The 22,549-nt window shown below is 37.6% G+C and overlaps 1 protein-coding gene across 10 annotated transcripts; it reads left to right on the forward strand.

Moving 5' to 3' along the window:
- klhl15 (kelch-like family member 15) lies at positions 1–22,270 on the forward strand. Of its 10 annotated transcripts, none has more exons than XM_072584933.1 (6): positions 1–345; positions 5,765–5,880; positions 7,992–8,127; positions 8,845–8,914; positions 11,723–12,434; positions 17,790–22,270. In XM_072584933.1, exons 4-6 carry the CDS (start codon positions 8,871–8,873, stop codon positions 18,897–18,899), a joined length of 1,866 nt encoding a protein of 621 aa, XP_072441034.1. In that variant the 5' UTR covers positions 1–345; positions 5,765–5,880; positions 7,992–8,127; positions 8,845–8,870; the 3' UTR covers positions 18,900–22,270. The 10 variants fall into 10 exon arrangements, with proteins under 10 accessions (XP_072441034.1, XP_072441033.1, XP_072441032.1 ...); XM_072584932.1 differs by having other exon boundaries at positions 7,992–8,123; XM_072584931.1 differs by lacking the exon at positions 8,845–8,914 and adding an exon at positions 9,306–9,390 and having other exon boundaries at positions 7,992–8,123.
- The last annotated feature ends 279 nt before the right edge of the window (positions 22,271–22,549 follow it).

The raw sequence follows: 22,549 nt of genomic DNA on the forward strand, positions 1-22,549 counted from the left end.
CCGGAAGCGTAAGCGATGATTTTTACCGGATGCCTGAACGATGACCTTTAACCCGGACTCCGCCCCCGATGTTTTGGTGGATGCAGCGGAAGTGACGTTGAGCGCCCCTGACCGGTGGAAGAGAAGATGGCGGCGGTGGGCCCGAGCTGACAGCGAGTTTCGGCAGGGGGTGCTGCTGGGGAGGAGGAGCGGGGGGGGAGGGTGGTAAACACGGCGCCCAACCCCCATTGGCGGCGAAGAGCTGAGAGGGAGAGGGGAAAGAGCGCCGGGGGGACCCCCTCTCCTGAACTGTGTTCGAAAAGGACAGTGAGGTTGTGAGTGCCGGAGTGGCAGCTACTGATGTTGGTGAGTGTGAGCCGCCGACCGGGAACTGATGCTCTTTCAGGGCGGGTTGACGGGCCGCAACTTTCACCCTCCCACCGCCGTCTCTCAGCGCTTCGCCTGTAAACACCTTGCGCGAATCCGAGGATGCAGCGCGATTCCTCTGCCAGTTCCGAAGGGGTCAAACTTGGAGAGTCGACTTTCTTCATAGAGGAGGAGAAATTACTTCAATTCGCTTCGCGTGCTTTCAGACGAAAGTTGCTGCGATAGGTCTTCCGCGTCTTTTCACGCGTTAAGTTTTCGTACACTGATCCAAAGTTACAGAGGAGGAGATTGCGGGGGCCTCATATTAATTGTTACTCAAGACGGGTGGTCGGAATAAACCTGGAAACTACAGGCCATTGAGTCTAACATGTGGCAGGGAAGCCATTGAATGGTAGAGTTAATATCCGTTTGGAGATGCTAGGATTGATCAAAGGTGGTCAGTGTATCTTTTGAATTGAATTTTGTGAGCGGTTGATTAGATGCGTAGATGAGAGTAGTGCAGTTGATGTAATCTACATGGATTCAGTAAGGCTTTTGACAAGATCTCCATGATACACTGTTGAAGAAGCAGAGATGATCTTGGGATCGAGGGCAATTTGGTAAATTGGATCCAAAAGTAGCTTAAAGGTAGAAATCAGAGGTTGATGATCGAAGGAAGGCTGTTGTACCAAGGGGTTTAGTCTTGGATCAAGGGTGTGGTGCTGGCAAAGCACAGCAAGTCAGGCAGCATCCAAGGAGCAGGAAAATCAACTTTTCAGACAAAAGCCCTTCATCATCATCACCCTCGACTGAAATGTCGATTTTCCTGCTCCTCGGATGCTGCCTGATCTACTGTGCTTTTCCAGCACCACACTCTTGACTCTAATCTCCAGCATCTGCCTAGTTTAGTCCTGGGTCCCTTGCTGTTTGTTGTGTACCTTAATGATCTCAGCATGAATGTGGGAAGTATGAAGGGGAAACCTTTAGGTTGCAGAATGATACAGATGGGCTGAACAGTGGCCAATGAATTCAATCCTGAAAAGTATGAGGTGGTACATTTTGGAGGGCTAACAAGGCAAGGGATAGGACCCTAGGAACTACTAAGATCACATCCATAGATCCTTGGCAACAGAACAGATTGGTGAAGTGGTGAAAAAGGCATGGAGGATATTTGCCTTTATTAATGAAGGCATTGAATGCAACAACAAGGAGGTTATGATGGAGCATTATTTTGGCCACAGCTGGAATATTTTGTGCAGATCCAGTCATCACATTATAGAAGAGATGTAAATGCACGAGAGGGGGTGCAGAAGATATTCACCAGGATGTTGCCGGGGCTGGAACAGTTCAACAGTGAAGAGTGCCTGGATCAGCTAGGGTTGCTTTCCTTCGAGTAAAGACTGGGTAGAGGTGGGTATTTGATTGAGGTGCACAAAGTTCTGCAGGGCAGGGTAGATAGGGAGAAACGTGGCCCCTTCAAGTGATCAATAACCAGGGAATGCTGTTTTAAGGTAAGAGCAGGTGGTTTAAAGAGCATTTATGGGAAAAATAATTCACCCAAAGGGTTGTAGATATTTGGCACTCGCCACCTGAAAAATGATAGAGGTGGCAACCCTTAAAACATTTAAGAATTATTTAGTTGAGCACTTGAAGCACAATAGCACACAAGGCTTTGTGCCAAATGCTGCAAAATGGGACTACACTAAATGGATGCTTGATGACTGTTGGGGACACATTGGGCCTTTTTCCATGCTGTAAAGACTCTGACTCTGTTGCTGTTATGTCAAAATTAATGGTATGTTAGCTAGGTAACTGACTTTTAAAGAAAAAGTAGTATGCATTTAATATGTTCAAAGGGATTTGTTTTTTTTTAGAAATGGTTTAGATTAGATACAGAGTTTTAATTTCAAATGTTTTTCTGGTCAAAGGTGCAGTTTGGTGTTTTAGAATTTTGTATACATCAAATCTTATTGTCCTTTTTACCCAGATCACATTGTTGAGAAAGGTGTTTAGAACTGCAATATTCCATAAATGTTTTTGTGTGACAAATTTAGTGTCTTTAAAATTCAGTTTCCTATGCTTTTTGCCCTGGGCAGCTAGTTCTATTGAGCATGCAAAAATGCAAAGCTACTTTTTTATTCTTTCATGGCATGCGAGTGTTATATGCATTTGTTGCTCATTCCTTGAAAACTTAGTGCGCTGTCATCTTGATTTGCTAAAGTCCATATGGTACAGCTATACTTAGTGCTGCCAGACCCCAAATTCTGAGTTTTTGACCTAATGACCTGAAAAAACAAGATTATGGTTCCCAGTCAGGATAGTCTGTGACTTGAAGTGAAACTTGCTGGGTTGATGTTTCTAAGTACCTGTTGTCCCTATTCTTTGAGGTGGTGGATGTTTGGCAAGTTGCTGTAGCTAGTAGGTACTGCAACTACAGTGTGCCAAGGATAGAAGAAATGAATGTTTAAAGTGGCAGTAGATGGATTGCCAGTCAAACAGAGAGCTTCTTGTGTTGTTAGAGTAGCACTCATTCAAGCAAATGCAGAATATTCTATCACACTCGATATTATCCAGGCATTGATGTGTAAGGAACTAGTCGTCACAGAACTCTAAGCTTTTTATATGGTAAAATTACCATTTTACATATGTGACTGGTTGATTAAGTTTTAGTTTGCTGATAACACCTAATCCAAGCCTAAATGTTTTCCACATGCGGACACGGACTGCTTCAGTATCTCAGCAGTTGCAATTGCATTTGAACCTTACACAAACAACCAACGTCAGCAAATAAGCAACTTCCGTATACCTTGCGACGGAGGAAAATCCATTAATGAACCAACGGAAGATAGCTGGGCCAAGGACGCTACCCCAGGAAAATTCAACAGTGATGTCCTTGTGGCTGAGAAGATTGGATTCCAACAGCACCACCATAGTCATTTATCTTTGTGCTAGGTGTGACAGCAACTGGTGGGAAGTTTTCCTGATGTGAATTGACAACTACAATTTTCTGAAGTCTCCTTGATGCTGTTATATATTTGTATAATAAGTATGGTTGACTGTCATTTTGAGTCTGATCAGATGATATGATGATGTCATCTGTCATTTTGAACAGGAAACAGTTTGGTCTAACCTTACTTGTTCCCATTTGAGACAGGTTTTTAAGACTGCTTCTCTACACCCCTGGTTCAAGACATTTTCCTCTCTGTGGTGCACTTGTGACTCAGTGTTCCTTCAGGGTGGAACACATGGCAGACTTCATCGGTACTGTTAACATCTTCCCTAGGGTGAATTTTTATTTCCTTGCTGATTCTGCCTGCCTCAGTGCAGTAATGGTGCTTTTTTGATTTCCTTTCTTATTATTGAAGTACCTCTGAGATCTGTAGTCACCAGTTTTCTTGTTGTGTTAAACTTTAAGAAGCACCAGGAGGCCAAAATGTTAAACAGCAGGAGCTTTAGTATGGAGGTATTCAGTCTCCCAGTAACAAGGTTAGACTAAACTGTTACCGTAGTCAATCAATTATTGCCTTGTTGCGGAGGGTAATCACTATTCACCACTTGAATTCAGCACTTTTGTATCTCCTACTTACATTCTAAGTAATGACTCAAGTGGCCCTGGAGAATCCAAATAGGTATTCTTGTGTATACCATTGAGCAAGTGCTGCAGGATGCAACCTTTCATGACTGCTTAATGATTTAGATTGGACTTGTTATGTTTTTTGTCAATAGGACATATAGGATGATTTTCCACATTGTTGAAATGTTCTCAGTGTTATAAGTTGTTCAGGAATAGCTTGGCTAGATGTGCAGTTAGTTCTGGAGTCTTCAGCACTTCAGCTAGTGTGTTGACTGGGTCATACCTTTGCAGTACGTAGTGCCTTCAGCCATTCCTTGATATCAAGTGGAGTGAATAAAACTGTTTGAAGACTGACATCTGTGATCATCCACTTGGCACTTTTGGCTGGTGATGATTGCACGTGATTTGGCATTGTCTTGTGCACAGGTGTGTTTTGCCAATTAACTAGGTCAGAATTGAAAGCAGTCATGGCTTTTTCAAGCAGAGGGTAGTGCATGTATGGAATGAGCTGCCAGAGAAAGTGGTGGAGGCTGGTACAATTACAACATTTAAAAGGCATCTGAATGGATATATAAATAGGAAGGGTTTAGAGGGATATGGGCCAAACGCTGGCAGATGGGGCTCGACATATTTAGGATATCCAGTCACATTGGAAGATTTGGACCGAAGGGTCTGTTTCCATGGTGTAAGGCTGTAAGACTCTGTTGAAGTTGTAGTCCATATCAACAATAGACATCTAAGTCCCTGCATTAATAGGTAATGCAGTGGTAGCTTACTGGACCATTTCAGAGCATGGTTAAATCTCAACCAATTGCTCTTTTTGGAGTAACATGCAGGCCAGACTGAATAAGGATGACAAATTTAATTTTTTCAAGGACATTCGTGAGCCAGGTAATCCAACAGTTTCTTAGTCACCATTGCTGGTACTCACTTTTTATTCTAGATTTATTAGTTGATTTAAGTTCTACCTGTTGCTGTTGTGGGATTTGAACTTGTGTCTTTAAGCAATAACCTGGACCTTGTTTACTGGTCCAGTAACACTCTTACTGTGCTGCCATTCCCTTACAAATGCTCCTATTCCTAGTACAAGATACTAATACTAACCAAATTTTTTGTTTGGATTTAAGATTTCTCCAACAGATTGTAACAGTGCCACAAGCATCATCGCAAAATTCAAATTGGGCAAGTGACTGGATATTAAATATAAACAGAAAGGGAACTGAATTGGCCGAACTTCATGGGTCATGTTGCTCAAATGTTGTAGAGTGACCACACCTGCACCAAAATGTATCAGCAGGTTATAATTTGTAAAATACTTGAATTTTATGCTCTTATCATTGTAGTGCTTGGCAGTTTATTGTGAATTGTATCTCAGCTCCTGCTTAGGAAATGTAAAATTGTTCCAAGAAGTATAACCCTTGAGCTTTCTGCTAGTTTTATGGGTAAATGTACTTCATCTCATGTTCAATTCCTGGTTTGTGTTGGGCTAAAAGTTCTTAACCAAGGAAATTGAGTAGCCATTTTTACTAATACACTCAGTGCTGTACATAACCATAGTCAAGTGACTCTTAATTTGTTGTTTAAATATCAGTTAAAAGTAGGATTAAGCTGATGTGGTTTCCTCTGTAGTTGGAGTTTGTCATAAAGTATGAAAAGTTGCTGCTTGGCCAAGGTACAAAATGACAGTAGAAACCAACCCCCCAAAAGACAAAACAAACCGGGAAACCAGAAAATTGTGAATATGTCCTTTCAGGCTTTGTCTCTGTCGTAAAAGCATGGGTTAGTATTTAAATGCCGGTAGGAATGTATCTGCAAACTTATTTTAGATTTCTTTCTCCTGTGCAGACTAGTGTGGAGCCTCCTTTAGGCAGGAGCACAAGACGGTTGGGGTTGAGGACTTCTTCACAGGTTCCATCAATGTTACTCCACGCTCATCCAGCAGAAGGCCCACTTGCAGCAGGGTGAGATGACTGTCAGATATTGCCTCTTTCAATGAGAACGGTGTGCAAGTTCCAACCATGCAATTTCTCCTGCAAGCAATCTACCCCTGAAATGATAATGTCTACTTGCTCCTTGCCTCTTGTTAGTGTCAGGTGGGCGCCACTGCACCCATACCCATGGCTTTGAGATGGACTTTGTATCTCCGTTTTCTCGAGTTACCCATGGTTAAATATTTGAGGCAATCAAAAGTCAAGAATTTATAAACTACCAAATGTTATCAGTTAGCACATGAGTGGAATGATTTAAATTTTACTTTTCAGTGTAACATTTAGGTAGTATATTTACGTTTCGCCGTTCCCTGCACTGATTTGAGCTGTCTCTTCTACTTGAAGTACAGCATAGGGAAAAAAAAAATACAAGTCTACTTTTCCTTCCTGGTAAATGTCTTCTTATGGCAATCAGGTGAAGGTCTGGTCTGATTGTACATGGAAGTTGGCCATAGACCTTTTTGTTGCTTGTTAGTCTGCTATCAAAATATCTAATAGGTATATAAATATTGTTACATTTCAAGAAAAGGAATCTTTGTATGGATATGATGTTTATGTGTTATTCTCACAAACTTGTATATGTTGTTCCCAGGGTAAAGAATAGATAGTGCAAAGTTAGAATTTCCTGGATGATCAGAGAGACAGTAAGTTGAAGCAGAAAATGTCCCTGACATATCTACAAGTGAGAAGAACCAGGCTCAATATGGAAGGTTTACAGTGGAAGTGAAAACTAAATGAGAAACTGAGAGCAAGTATGAGAAAAGACTAACAAGTAACTTAAGGAATCCAAAAGCTGAGAGCATGGTACTAAATTAATACCTTGTATCTGTCTTTCTTGTGCCTTGGAACGTTTTTTCTTATACTAAGTAGATATGAGTTGTTGTTGAACGGAGATTATATGGTGCCAAATTACAAACCTGTTACTTGTGAATAAATGAAACACAACCAAACTGTTTGAATCCCAATTTTGATAGCAGTAAAAATTTATTTTCTTGAAAAAGTGTTCTACTTTAGGTAACTAAAACAAGAAAAATAATATGCATTTCCTAGACAGTGAATGGATTGTAGTTGAGGTCAACTTATTCTATTAGCTTGAGAGCTCTTCTTGGAGTTTACAATGGCCTAGCTAGATTACAACCAGTTAATAATTGAAAGTTGCAGTAGACTTGCTATTGTTTTGTTTCTGATGAGGCAGTGTTTGTTGCTTGACATGGTTTAGGATCAGTATGTGACTCTTTCTTCTTCGTAATTAAGTTGTAATTTTATAAATTGTTTCTCATCCCCTTCTCATCTCAGTTGCAAATTAAATGGACACTTATGAAATGCTGTCAAGTAACACTTTTCTGGAAAGTAACATCTTCCTGATTTACAGAACTGGAGCACTGAGATGGCTGAAATTAGTTTTTTTTTCCAATTATGGATAATTTTTGGTCAGAGCGTAAAGTATAGGATTTGGGAGGTCATGTTGTTGCTGTGTAGGACATTAGTTAGGCCACTTTTGGAATATTATGTGCAATTCTGGTCAACCCTTATAGGAAGGATGTTATGAAAATTGAAAGGATTCAGAAAAGATTTACAAGGGTATTGCCAGGGTTGAAGGGTTTCACCTATAGCGAGAGGCTGAATAGGCTGAGGCTGTTTTCCTTGGAGCATCAGAGGCTGAGGGGTGACCTTATAGAGGTTTATAAAATCAAGAGAGGCATAGATATGGTAAATAGACAAGGTCTTTTCCTGGGTTGGGTGAGACCAGAACTAGAGGGCATAAGTTTAGGGTGAGAGGGGAAAGATTTAAAAGGGTCCTAAAGGGCAAATTTTTCACGCAGAGGGTTGCCTGTGTATGGAATGCACTGCTAGAGGAAGTGATGGAGGCAGGTACTATTATAACATTTAAAAGGCATCTACATGGGTACTTGAATAGGAAGGGTTTAGAGGGCTAAGGGTCAAGTGCTGGCAAATGGGACTAGATTAATTTAGGATATCTGGTTCGCATGGACGAGTTGGACCAAAGAGTCTATTTCCATGCTGTACATCTCTATGACTCTATTGCATCTGTCTAATACAGTAAATTAAATCATAATTTGCAGGTTCCATTACTGCATAAAATGGGAGAAAACTTCAGAGAAATATTGCCTGAAAAAATAACACATGGAAGATTCAGAAAACATATATTGTCTTTGAACCTGATTACAATTTCATGAAAGAAGTCGCTGAATTTGGTGGGTGAGGAAGGTATTTAGTTGCTGATTTTGAATGAAACCCCTGATAAACGCTCATTAACTGCGTTAATTGAACGCTTGAAAAACATTTGTCATGCCATTAACACAGGGTATTCTGTCAGTTTCCCTACATTGTGTACTGACATAACCAACTTTACCTCATCATTGCTTCTTTCAACTCTTTCACTGTAAATTAAAGACTATTTATCTGATGTCTAGTTTTAGATGAATTGAAATTCTTTTCAACTAAATATTGGGAAGACTGAAGCTATTTTCTTTAGTCACTGCCACAAAATCTCTTTCCCAGCCATCAACTCCATTTCTTTGACCACTATCTGATGCTGAAACATTCAAGCTGAGCTTCCAGCAACATATCTGCACCATCACTAAATACCATCTATTTCCACCTCTCTTAACATTGTCTGATTCCACCCTATCTCAGTTCATATGCATCTGAAATCCTCACTCTAGTCTCAATTATAATAGCATGTTCCTAAAAACCCAAGGTGGTCACCAGCTCTGCTAACTTGCACCAAGTCCACATCATACATTGTGTCCTGTTCTCACTGACCTACATTGACTCCCATTTAGACATCATATCTATTTTAAAAATTCTTATCTTTCTTTCCATTACCCTCTATGGTCTTATCCAGTCTTCTCCAGCCATGCAATAATTGGAGTTATCTGTGCTGTTAGAGCCCTGACCATTTGAACTTTACAGTTACAGTTGCAGCACAATTGGTGACAATGCTGTCAGCTACCAAGACTCCGAGCTGTAGAACCCCTCCCAGGTGAGCATCTAAATGGTGATTGTAGATCTGTACCTGAGCAGATTCACTACCCTCAGAAGAGTACAAAACATTTTGGAGAAGTAGAATATCTATTACATTTCAAAATACCAATGTAATTTTTGAATTTAACATATTCTTTTAACATATTCTGTTTTCCATCCATCAATCTTCCAGGCTGAGAGAGCCAGCAAGAAAACCAGCACTAAAATATACTAACCAGGAATTGTCCTGGCAATTGTAAAATGATCAATGGGAGTTTCATTCTGAATATGGCAGCATTTGGGAACAGAAAGATCAGCATAATAGTGGATTGGGGATGGTGGCAGGCAATTGCTGAAAATGTGTTTTTGTTGTGAGAAACACTTTGCTCCTCCTTGCTTCCCCAAAATAGCTTTTCAAAGCACCTGCACGCTGACATTGGTTGCTGCGAATTCCCTTCAGCTCATGGGTTTCCCGGGTCCTAAATTACCTGGCAGGCAAGTATAAAATTTAGATAACTACTGTCTTCACTTACTCAATAATCTGGTGGAACATGTTTGATTTCTGTAGCTAAAATTAAATAGGCTGTGTAACTGAAGCATGAAAAATCTTCAGACTAGTACCTAGGTGTTGGAGATGGAAATCTATCCCAAAGCATGCACAAAGCCCTCTCCCACAGGAAAAGCAACAATAACTGCTTCATAAAATAACACTGAATATTTGAGTTTAACACTGACAGACATGTGGTTAAATATTAGTTTAATGCTGAACATTGAAACATCTCATTAAAAGGGATTTTAATCACTTTATGGTTACATGTCTATTATTAGAATGAGATGCGTATTTATTATATTGTATTTTTTTTTCTAAAAGAGAGTTGGAATGAAAATAAAAAGTGATAAATTGCTAACTGTGTCCTGTTGGATTGGGTAAAACCAAGGCTAAATTTCAGAATCCACTGGCATATTTACATACTATTGCATTTGAGAAGAATTTTAAGCTAGAAACAAATACTGGATACTGATAGTAAACACTGAAAACAGTAGGGAATACTGAATCAACAGTGAGCAGTATACATACAAACTAATTGTGATGGTGAGCAACCATAAACACCAAAAAGATAAATTTTAGAACATATGATAATGGAAATATATGATTTAGGAGCAGGTGTTTGCCATTTGGCCCTTGAAACCTGTTCTGTCATTCAGTAAGGCTGATCTGCTGGTGTTCCCAAAATTTCTGTTTTGTCTGTTCTTAACTCATTTATATCAAAAATCTATCTAACTTAGCCTTAACTACATTCAAAAACCTGGCTCCTAATATCTGGGAAAGAGAGTTCTACATACTAATGAGGCTCTTGAGGGAAAAGTTTATCTCTTCATCTCCATTGCTAAACAGAAATGTTTTCTTATTCATTAGCTGTGTTCCTTAGCTTTGGTCTCTCCACACCAGGAAACATCTTCCTCAAACCCCTCAAAATCTTGTATCTTTCAATAAAGTCACCTCTCATTTTTGTAAAGCCCAGTTGGTATTGGCCCAACCTGTTCAGCTTTTCTTTATAAGTCAAACCCTCTATGCCAAAAATGAGTCAGGTGAACTGTTTCTGAATTTCCTGTAACATAATACTGTATCTTTTTTCATCTAAGGATTTCTGCACAGTACTCCAGATTTGTGAATACAACTCTTCTGAAAAGTTCTGAAAACACTCTCCACTTAAATAATACACTGCTTTTTTTTATTCCTGCTAAAGTGAAAAAGTTCACAATTTCCCAGGTTATACTGCACTTGTCAGATTTTTCTCGACTTGCTTAATGAGTATGTATCCTTTTGCATGCTCTGTGTTTTCTCTTGACAACAGGTCTTTCTAGTTACCTTAGTGCCATTGCCAAATTTAGCCATCATACAATCAGTCCCTTGATCTAGTCACTGGTATGGCATGCTGCTAGTTACATTTTACCAACTGAAGAACACATGTATTTCTATTCTGTGGTTCCTGTAAGATAACCAATTCTAATTATATATGTTACCCCCTACACCATGTGCTCTTACCTTCTTAATAACCTTTGATGTGACACCTTATGAAAAGTCTTGTGGAAATCAACACCACATCTGGAGATTCCCATTTATCCACTTTGCTTGTTATTTTCTCAAAGGAGTGTCAAAATTTAATAGTTAAAACAAATTTTCCTTACACAAAACAATGCAAACATGGCTAAATCATGTTATAATTTTCTCAGTATTCTTTTGTGATCTCCTTAATTTTTAGCATTTTCTACTTTTTCTATATTCTATAATTTACTACGATAGAAGTCAGGCTAATTGACCTCTCATTTCCTGCTTTCTGTCTCTCTTCTTGAATAAAGGTGTTAAGATTAACTATGTTCCAATCCACTGGGATCTTTCCAGAATTTAAGTAGTTTTGTAAGATTTTGGTGCAAAATCTTGGTTAAACAGTTGCTTGAAGACCGGAAACATACAGTTTGATTGAATTGAGCAAATACGATGATTATGGGTGGCTATGAATATCATGTTACCATAATTTACTTTGTCAGACAATCTGATTAGTTGGTAATATTATCTTTGAGTATTAAATATTTGTGTATCAAAACATTTCATCTTTTAACTTGATATTAAGTTGGTATGGATTGTAATTTCTAAAATATAGCTGCATTATGCTTCAGAGGTTGTAATGATATAAGGGCCAATTTTTATGTTTTTGGAGAGGGGCGTGATAGATGTGATGAGCACTTTTAGCCAGTATTTCTTTCATGATAAATATGTTAACTTTATCTTATTCCACATTGAAATGAACTCTCTTGACTGTTTCAGGGTATTAATGGCAGGAAACGTGGATGTGTACAACTCTTCTGTTCATGACTCCTGTGTTTCTTCAGGGTTTAAAACCCTGTATGAAGAAGGATTGTTATTCGATGTCACGCTTGTAATTGAAGATCACCAATTCCAGGCTCACAAGGCACTATTGGCTACACAGAGTGACTATTTTCGAATAATGTTCACAGCTGATATGAGGGAACGAGACCAGAACAAGATTCATCTTAAGGGACTGACTCCAACAGGTTTTAGTCATGTGCTTCAGTTTATGTATTATGGCTCCATTGAACTGAACATGAGCACTGTCCATGAGATCCTGCAGGCAGCCATGTATGTCCAGTTGACTGAAGTGGTGAAATTCTGCTGTTCTTTCCTGTTATCAAAAATCTGCTTGGATAACTGTGCAGAAATCATGCGACTCTTGGATGATTTCAGTGTTAATATAGATGGTATCCAAGAACAGCTGGACAAGTTCCTGCTCGAGAATTTTGTGCCACTCATGTCCCGAGCTGACTTTCTATCCTACTTGAGTGTTGAAAAGCTTTTGTCATGTTTGGAAAATGACCAGTTAAGCCGATTCCCAGAGATTGAGCTTTTTGAGGCTGCGCAGGCCTGGCTGCGACATGACAGAAGCCGGTGGAGGCACACAGATGCCATTGTTCAGAATGTCAGGTTTTGTCTGATGAATACGACAAACGTTTTGGAAAAGGTTAGTATGTTTGAAAGCAGTAACTGAGAATCGACATAGCTAGACCATTATGTGCTCTGGGGAAAGTATCATTGAGAGTACAATTACTTTTGCTCTAGCTTGCTCATCTGCTATCTTTAGCAATTACTTTTGGTTTCTTTGCTTTCTCTATCAATTTTTAGCTATTGCCTAATCTGTGACAGTATAAAGCAGAATTCTTGTGTCAGGGTAATTTACAACATTCATGAAAAATAAGGTTGCAATAATATTTTTGTGTGTCATTTGGTACTTTGATGTGAAAGTTTTCAGAGAAATGCAAAAATATAGATAAAGTTGATTTAGTCTAGCATGCTATAGCATTGATTGTTATTATATTTGGGGAGTAAGGTAGCTTTTTTGAATGTTGCTCTAATACAAAATAAGCCTTTACAGTTAAAGCTCTGAAATTCCACTAAATACATACTTGGAAACTTCCATCTTTCATGTAATTTCAGTCGGGAATGACAGCACATTTATCTTGAATTCTTGAGTAGGAGCAAGTCTTTTTGTCACTGGTAATCTGTTCATTCCACTTCATGTGGAAATGAAAGTGATACTGAATGCACCTGTACCAGGGGTTAGTATGTAAGATAAGTTAAAATAGTTTGGGGCAGAAAGACAACCGATCAGGTACAAGTCAAAAGCTCAGATTATATGTTGATGTTCACAAACTATCTTGATGTAACTGGCCTATCCACCGATCTTTGGTTGGTTATCCAAACCTGGTGACTAGCATTACACACAGTTTTGGTGAAATCAACATAAATTATTTGTCTAACTTCTCTTCCAGCAATCATTTAATAGCTTTGCTTTATTTTCCTGCCTGTCTATTTTTTTGTTTTCATTGTATCTATCGCAAGGGGTCCAAGTGTGTTTGTCTCCAAAAGCTTGTTCAAACCCAGACCCAGTAAGCATCAACTTTTCCGCAATTCGAAGAAGGTTTGTCCCCACGCATTGCGGCAGGGGATTGTTGAGTTACTTTGTTTGGATCTGAAAGCACCCCAGCAACTGTGCAGAAGCTGTTCTATGTCATAATCACCATGATTTGAGAAGAATCAAATTAAGATGGAAAACCCAAGAGATTTGAATTCAGGCAGGTCTTGATAGGGTTCATTTTCTTTGAAGGTGAACTATTTACCCTTCTGTACTTGCATGTATTTAAATGCGCACACTTAATTTAGTGCAGTCCCACTTTAGTGAGAAATGTCCTGTTCTGTCTCCTCTGTTTGTGTAGAATGATTGCAATGCAATTGGTTATAATTTCTGTAAATGTGATAATTCTTGTAGCCGGAAAATACAGTGGAACACATTTAAGATCCAACACTATTCCTTTCTCAGACCATGCAGTTCTTGCAACCAAGTGGACAGGTGTAAGAATTGTGACTGAGTTGGCAATGATAAGACCAGAAAAATGCTCAGCTAAGCATGACTTTGAGTTTTTTTTTCCTCCATTCCTTTCAATCATCAGCAGCATGGTTGTAATCAGAGATGTAGAGAAGTGAAAACTTGAGCTTCATTCTTCTTCTTTTTACCCACACAGCTTTCTTCAGTATTTTGTGCTCTGTACCACATACAACTGTGTAAGCCACAAATACACCCACTATTTTAATTTTCTGAAAGTAATTACTACCTTACGTTAGGCTTTTTTAAACCAACACGATCAGCCACGGTCACTTTTAGAACCTAACAACATGACTTGCTCATGACAAAGATTTGCTCAGCACTTCCTTATGTATATGTTCAGTTGTGCTGTTTAATAAGTAGCTGTAGTTATACCCCATCGACCCAGCTGCTGATGCCTCTTTGCTGTTGTATTCTATTTCAGTCTAGCCAATATCATTGTGAACATTCGAATCAACTCTTATGTTTTCTCAATCTGGAGCAAATTGAGCTTAAGTTGGTTCCACTGTATTTATCAGGAGAAGGCATTCTTTCAGATACTGTTTTTCCAAGTTGTGATTGGTGAGGTGGGAACGAGGGAAGTAGAGTTAATATACTAGTGTTAGTCTCTGTAATTGCCATTCATCTTGTATGTGAAAATGTACACATTTGTGATGTTGATTTAATTACAGAAACTTTCTTGAGCAAAATAGATGTGTTTATTGTTTTTGTTTGGTGTTTTATTTGTTTGGTGGTGGGAGGGAAGGGAAGGGACAGGACACACACTTTTACTCTAATACAGCTCACCTTTTGCAGTAACACACCAGTCGTGTGGCGTGGACTGATACTCCCAGCACACATCAAAGTGTGGAGAGCATTTGTATGGCGATACCAAACTAGCCTGTAAGTCTTTGTGTGTTTATTTGTACATAACAAGTGTAACTAAACCCAAGCTTTTAGAATGATTGGAGCGCAATGTGCTGATTTGTGCAGGGAGTATAAAATTAGCCATAACACAGGAAAAAAATACATGATGCCATAATTTAAAAATCTTAAATTGGAATTTTCCTAAAATAATTATGGAAGATCTCCTTGCCATTTAATTTTGTTTATCACCTCCCTACCTCCTGAATTAACCACTTGGATCAACCAGAGCAAAATATGAAGCAGTATCTCAGTGTGACACTGACCAGTAACTTGAAGCAATATCATAGTAAATTATACTTGAAATTTCTACAACTCTGGTCAGTTTTACTTTGAGAAGATAAATGTTAGTAGATGGTATATTCAACTTCTTTTGTGCTAAAATGCTTAAGAATGTTTTGTTTTCCCTACAGAAAATGGTGCAATTTGGTGTACTAAAGTTAAGTTCTAACTAGAATGAAACAGCTGAACCATGAGAGTTTTCAGTAGAGTTTTCACGCTTCCAAAATCCCATCTTTATATTAATTGTACTTTCTATATTCATATGTAAATAAATAATGTACAACAAAAATGAGCAATTCTGATTTTCAGGCATTAATTAATAGTCTCCTATCTATCCACGGAAGGATTCTTTGGTGCTGTATCATTCCAGCTTTAAATGGTCGTGTTATCTCCTTACCAACTTCCTTCTATTTTGAATCTCATATTGCAGTGTAATTTATTTAAGCCTAGTGGAAATCATAAGTAGCAACTAAAGCATTTTGTCCTATTACTGTTTCTCCCCCTAAACGAAAACTGCTTCCACTGATCCATGAGTTGTCTTTTAAGTTTCATTTTCATCACCTCCAGATTTTGATGGACTTCCTGCAATTTTTTAACCAGTAAAGTGCACATCTAGAGCCAGATATGATGAGAAGTACTCAGTGCTGAAAAAAACTATATTGGATGAATGCAAATGTATTTGAGTTTAAAGTTTGGTACAGTGTTCTCTGTAGTGATCTTTACATTCAGTATCTGCAACTGTTTGTGTCTTAATGATTTTTTTGTTTTCTTGAAAGCAGTCAGCCTCATCTCTTGAGATATTAATGTACTGTAAATATGTGACCCATCCTTCAGGGAGTTGCCATGCAGGTGTTGTGCAATACTCTTCGAAGGGCTATTCATTGAACGTTCTAAGGTGTCTGCATTTTCTTTTAAGTTGTTAGGAGTAAGAAAGTCAGCTGCACCAGCACTTTCTATCAAGGGGCGCATATTAGTGGAATAAAATGTAGATTGCTGTTAAAGAGCTATTATTTTAAAAAGAGAGCTTAGTTTGTAAATTTGCCACATGGTGTGGGAGCGATCCCAACAGGCCAGGATTATCTCCACTTCACTACCTGAACATTGGTTTTTCCAACTAGGCTTTAAGCTTTTACTCACAATATTAGGTAGCATTATCTTCTTTATGCTACTACTATTATCAAATAGTTTGCTAGTGTTTGCAACTTAAGCTTGTTGTGAAGTGTAGGATGGTTGCCCTTCCATATAAACCATTCCCCAATGCAAATCCTGCTGTTATATCCAAAAGGGGACAGAAATGCAAACACAGATCAACATCTTTTCTGGTTAGAATGACACTTATGTGTCACTATACACTTATCACATTCCTTCTGTGTTTAAACATTATCTTCCACAGTGTGTTGTTGGGCATGTTACTTTGCCAAACTGTGTCATTACATAGTGTTAGGTGGCAAATCTATCCAAACCTATGCTATTCTGTAACATTCAAAAGACACCAAATTCAACTGTTCACTTTTCAGCAAGGAATTGAATAATAACTGCAAAAAGGTTTCTGTGAATGTGATTCTTTCTTGTGGAAGAAACACACTGTCATTATTTGAATTTTAATATTACTTTCCTTTTTTACTTGATACTTTTAAATCTCATAATTGGAGTCACAGGCCATTTTGTTATTTATGAGAGTGAAGAGATGGATGTGTTGACTGCTGTAATGTGACTGAAGTGTGTTTTGTGCAAGAAGAAAAAGCACAACTTGCTAATCATGTTTATGTTAAGTATGAAAGGCTGATCTAGGCCACTTCTTTTTTGTTGCAGTGCTGCAATCTTTGTTTCCCTTTTCTCAAATTGTTAGTGTTTTATAAGATGTCTTGTATAATATCTCCCATTGAGAAACAATATAATCCTACAGTCTGTGAATTATAGAATGCTGGGTCCCATATCAATTTGAAATATCTAAAGGGTATTGTCACCCACTCTTGGTTGAATCCATGTGGTAGAAATGATCCTGCTTAACATTCAGTATGGCTTCAAATTAATTGCGTACTTTGTGCTCCTATTTAATGAGTCCACTTAAATGTATTTGCATTCCTTTCAGTATTAAATTTCTAGGATAAATAGGAGACGTTCAGACAATTGATTTTGTTTTTAATGAATTTTCCATTGTCTTCCTGTACCATAGTGACTTGACAACTAAACTATTAGAGCAAAGCATGGCTGGAAAGTTAATTAATCTGAAATGTTACTGTTGCTTATATTTAGTTTGTCAAAAAGATTTTGATCCAGCTGTACGGTAATTTTCCCATTTAAATAGTTCAATATGCATTAAGTATTGACGACTTTTATCTGAACTTCAGTCATGTAAATTTGTAAAGTATTTGAAAGGAGCAACATAAAGTTTCTGCTTTGTGACAGAATGCCACTCCTCTAAACAGTCTGCAGTAAAGTATGTGTTGCGTAATTAGGTTACTACTTTCCCATTGCATTTACACTGCATCACTACTGCTAACTAGTGTGAAGGCTCTTTGAATTTTATACTAAAGTGCCTGTTGTGGTCTGTTCTAAAATTGCAAAACAATGAAGTCTTGGTACTTTTGTATTAATTGCTGCAATTGATCATTTTATTGGACAAGGAGTTCATATAGTAAGTACTAACTATATTTGGGTCGATAACCAGAACTGAACTGAAGACTGGAGCAATGATATTCCTATTGTTTAACTGCCACCATTTTATTATATATTCTCATTTCTTCTCAGGTGAAACCATCTGAATTCTATCGCTACTCACGACAGCTGCGTTTTGAAGTTGAGCAGGCTTTAAGTTACTTTCAGAATGTTAATCAACAGCCTCTTCTGGAGATGAGATCTAACCGCATTCGCTCTGGCAAGGCACAGACTGCAGTTTTCCGTGGAATGATTGGACACAGCATGGTGAATAGCAAGATTCTTCTGTTGCACAGACCAAGAGTCTGGTGGGAATTGGAAGGTCCACAAGTACCATTGCGACCTGATTGCCTTGCAGTAGTGAACAACTTTGTGTTTCTGTTAGGAGGGGAAGAGTTGGGCCCTGATGGTGAGTTTCATGCGTCTTCGAAAGTTTTCAGGTATGATCCTCGACAAAATTCATGGTTGAGAATGTCTGACATGTCTGTCCCCCGATCTGAGTTTGCTGTTGGTATCATTGGAAAGTATATCTATGCTGTGGCAGGGAGAACGAGAGATGAAACGTTTTACTCTACAGAACGTTATGACATTACGCAAAACAAATGGGAATTTATTGATCCATATCCAGTTAATAAATATGGACATGAAGGAACAGTTCTCAACAACAAGCTGTACATAACTGGAGGCATAATGTCCTCTTCAACCTCCAAACAGGTATGTGTATTTGATCCCAGTAAAGAAGGGACTGTAGAACAGCGGACAAGGAGAACACAAGTTGTTACAACATGTTGGGAGAACAAAGCCAAGATGAATTATGCACGTTGCTTTCATAAAATGATTGCCCACAATGGGAAACTCTATGTATTTGGCGGTGTGTGTGTAATTTTACGGGCATCTTTTGAGTCTCAAGGCTGTCCATCTACAGAAGTTTATAATCCTGATACTGATCAATGGACTATCCTAGCATCAATGCCCATAGGTAGAAGTGGACACGGGGTGGCAGTTGTTGAAAAGCAGATAATAGTTCTTGGTGGCCTTTGTTACAATGGTCAGTACAGTGACTCCATACTCACCTTTGATCCAGAAGAAAATAAATGGAAAGAAGATGAATACCCAAGGATGCCTTGTAAGCTGGACGGCCTACAAGTCTGCAGCCTTTACTTTCCTGACTTCATATTGGAGCATGTTCGGAGATGTACGTAAGCCAGGGCAATGGTTAATTACACTAATCAACTGGATGGGAGATTGTAAATCTTTGAATGGATTTGGGTGAGAGCAAGTTTTGCAGTATTGAATAGTATTCTCATTGAAATACTAGATGCCAAAAGAAGAAGCTATGTATGTCTTTCCTGTGCATTTCAGAATTTTATTTTATGTTCAATTTGAATTAGTTGTAGTCTTTGTTAAAATCTATAAAAGATTTTGTTTTGTTTATACCATTTAACTTCAGAAACTTCAGTTGTTAATGGCAAAGTTTACATTTGTAACTGTATTTGACAATTTGCCCATTAATACCTTTGCATCCTGAGCCTGGCATTGTCTCTACTCAGTACAATTTCTGTAGAGCTTACCTGAATTTTTGTCAATTTTTATAATTTTTAAAAAATATTTTCCTTTTGGGTTCCTCTCTTGTTTGTAACTTTATCGACAACTTTAGCATGCCACTGAAGTCTTATTTCTCCTGAGCTTTTAATCAATTTTTCCTTATTTCTCCTTCATGACTTGATCATTCATTCTCAGAATTATGCATCCATCAAAGAACAAATTCTTTAGGTCAATTACATTATGAAAATGCCCCAATGTACAGTTTAATGCAGGAGGCAGCGGACATCACACAAGATATGAAAATCATTTCTGATGTGGGCAGTGGGAGTCAGGGATATTGTTGGGGAAAAGGATACAGTCTGGAAGCTAGAACAATTTGGTAATGAATTAGGTGACTTTTCAGGAAATCACATCTCTTGAAGGAATTGTTGAGTTCCTCCTGTATATAAACCTGTGCTTAACAAATTTATGTTCAGTTTTCATTGCCTATAATATGAGTACAATCTTTTGTTGTTTTAACTTTTATTTGTAAAGTAAAAGTTATATTTTTAGAGTTCTAAAGGACAACCCTGGAAACCAAGACTCCAGAGTGAATTGTATCTTGCAAATAGCTTAAGCTGTATAAGCTAATTTAAAAAAAAAGGATTGCTGGGAAATCCTTCTTTAAGTCATTGCAATGTGTTTTGTATGTTCAACTTCACCTTTGTGTGAATGTGGGGCTTGAGATGTTAGGATAAGTTTTCAGTAGAATTACAGGATTTGAGGAAACCAGTCTCTCATTGATTTGAGTTGAAACTGTTTGGATGGTGAAATACACTGGAAAGCCTTCTCTTTTAAAAGAAAAAAAAGTTCTGTTCTAAGAACAAAGCATTTTTCAAAATGCATGTAAATGTACATTTTTGTACCATCTCCATGCCATCATTTACTCTGGAATGAACGGTAAACTCTAGTTGCAGCTTTCCCTGGACTGAATAATTTATCTTGCACATTTGCATCACTCCTTTTGTTTTGTGACCTTCAAAACTTATTTAAACACATTGGACACCTACCATTTCAACCATCTGGAAACCAAAAATAAGTCATGGATTTGATTGTAAGAAGCTAATTTTATCAAAAAAAAGTAAAAGAATCAGGAAGTGTAAAAACTGTTGACGTGTAAATACTGAATCTTATATTTCCCTGGGCAAAGTGGATGCATCAAGCTTCTAATGAAGTGTATTTAGTTAACTAAAGTCTTGAAAATTTGTGCTACAGAAATTGAAATATTAAAAGTGAATTATCACCAATATATGCCATTGTAGTAGCAGTCTGAATTTAAAGCCTCTCAATTAAAAGATGACATCTGTACATCAACTTCCATTCATTAATTCTGTGGAGGTGACTGCTTTCATTAATCTATCCTCCACACTTTACCATATATGTATTTCACGTAAGTCGGATACACATTTTCCAAAAAAAATTACTTGTTTTGGAAATTAAATTTCCACTAAAATAAGTTCATCTACTAGACTGCATAGTGTACACATTACCCCCTTTAAAAAAAATACTGTTCCCTGTACTGAATAGTCTCCTTTTTATTTCAAGCCTTAAGATGAGGCTAATTTATTATCAAGATTCGAGGTAAGTATTTATCTATAGGATAAGAGGGTTGGGGTGGGGTGGGGAGAGAAAATCAATTGTAAGTAAAGACCTTGTATTGCACAAAGTATATGTAGCTAAAATTTATGTGCCTGGAGACTTGATGAGTTTGATAGACTTGATAGTTTAATAGGATGGTATAATTTATGTATAAACCCTGTTCTGGGTTTTAACAAATCACCCAAATTTTAAAGACCTTGCAATAATCACCCAAAGGTATTTAGTTCTTTAATTTCATTAAAATTTTGGTAATAAGAAACGGGGCTTTCAGACTGTAGTCCCAGAGTTTAAGTGCCTGTGTTCACAAACTAAACCTGAGGTTAAGACCAGTCAGCAAGGATTCTTTTCAGTACATAGTTTTGTTTTATTGTCATTAAAATTGTGGCACTGAAAAGCATAGCAAACTTGTGTAATTCATTGTCAATGTTTTGAATAAAAGGGAGGTTTTTCAAGATTTTAAACTGACTATGTAAGTCATAAACATTGGGCGGTACTGTTTCACAAATGCAGCCAATGAAGTTAAAGTACCACAAAAATTATAGCTGTAACAATTTCTTTGAGTTTATTCTCCTACTTGAACCCTACTCATTTAGTCACGGGCCAGCTTGTTGGTGCTGAGAGCCACTTTTACCAGCAGGGAGTGGGAAAGAAAGAGCACTTTTTCAGTCTAAGACAGACCCAAGTTAAAATGCATTTACATGTTAAATATTTGACTGGATGTTCATGCCTTATTTATATTAACAGTATATTCTCACTAGAAAAAAGGAACCACACTGCAGTACATAATATAAAATATTCAAATACCCACTTTAATCAGTGCAAAAAAAAAATTTTTGTGACTTTTTAAACTGAAGATATTTGTAAAATTGTAAGAAGTGTTAAATAAAAGAGTTGACTTCTAAAACGGATTCCTTCATTTGTCAATTTTACTTGCGTATTTGAATATTAATATGCTTTGACCTTATTTCTATTAAAGGTGATGCCTGAAGAATCCCAAAATGGTATTGTGAGCTTGCTTTAATTTCTCAGTTTGAAAGAAAATAGGTTTAAATGTATCAATGGATATATATGGTATAAGATTATTATCTTCAGAGGTGGTAAAAGTCATCTAACTAAAGGATAAAAGTGTGTGAAACCTTTACTGCACTTTTAATCTTGTTGAACAAATGTATGGAATTGAATTAGTATTCTAGTGATTTTCTCCTAACAACATGGAAGTTTTTTGACAACCATTGTCAAAAAAACTTTGGCTTATGCAAATGTCCTTTTGTAATTATTGTGTTTATCTTTTGATCAAACCAACTAAGCCTCTTCATCCATTTTAAAATGCTGATGTCAATATTTCACCAACATTAAGGAAACAAGTTTTATGAAATATCCTATGTATTTACCTGGAGTATGTTTCTCTGTGAAATTTATAGTGATGCTCTGTAAAATAAAAATATTATTTTATTTGGTATAAGAATGATAAGGTGGATTTGTTTTACCTGTTCAGGTAATATAAGCCTTATTCAGAGATGTAACAATAAGTACTTGAATCATAACCTTGAACCTCTGGAAATTTATAGTAACTCAGTTTTGCCAAATAACGTCGTTGTTCAGCTCACAGGGATTATTGTTTGTAGTGATTTTCAAAAGATAACACTCTCAGTCTTTTGGTTGTTGCATCA

Source organism: Chiloscyllium punctatum, chromosome 15, assembly GCF_047496795.1.
Source record: "Chiloscyllium punctatum isolate Juve2018m chromosome 15, sChiPun1.3, whole genome shotgun sequence".
In the NCBI taxonomy this organism is placed as follows: domain Eukaryota; kingdom Metazoa; phylum Chordata; class Chondrichthyes; order Orectolobiformes; family Hemiscylliidae; genus Chiloscyllium; species Chiloscyllium punctatum.

What these genes read in the sequence shown, in the direction of transcription:
- klhl15 (XM_072584930.1), top strand. An exon ending in GAAGGCCCACTTGCAGCAGG is followed by an intron (nt 5,881 to 11,722) that starts GTGAGATGACTG and finishes TGACTGTTTCAG; the next exon opens with GGTATTAATGGCAGGAAACG. An exon ending in CGACAAACGTTTTGGAAAAG is followed by an intron (nt 12,435 to 17,789) that starts GTTAGTATGTTT and finishes ATTTCTTCTCAG; the next exon opens with GTGAAACCATCTGAATTCTA.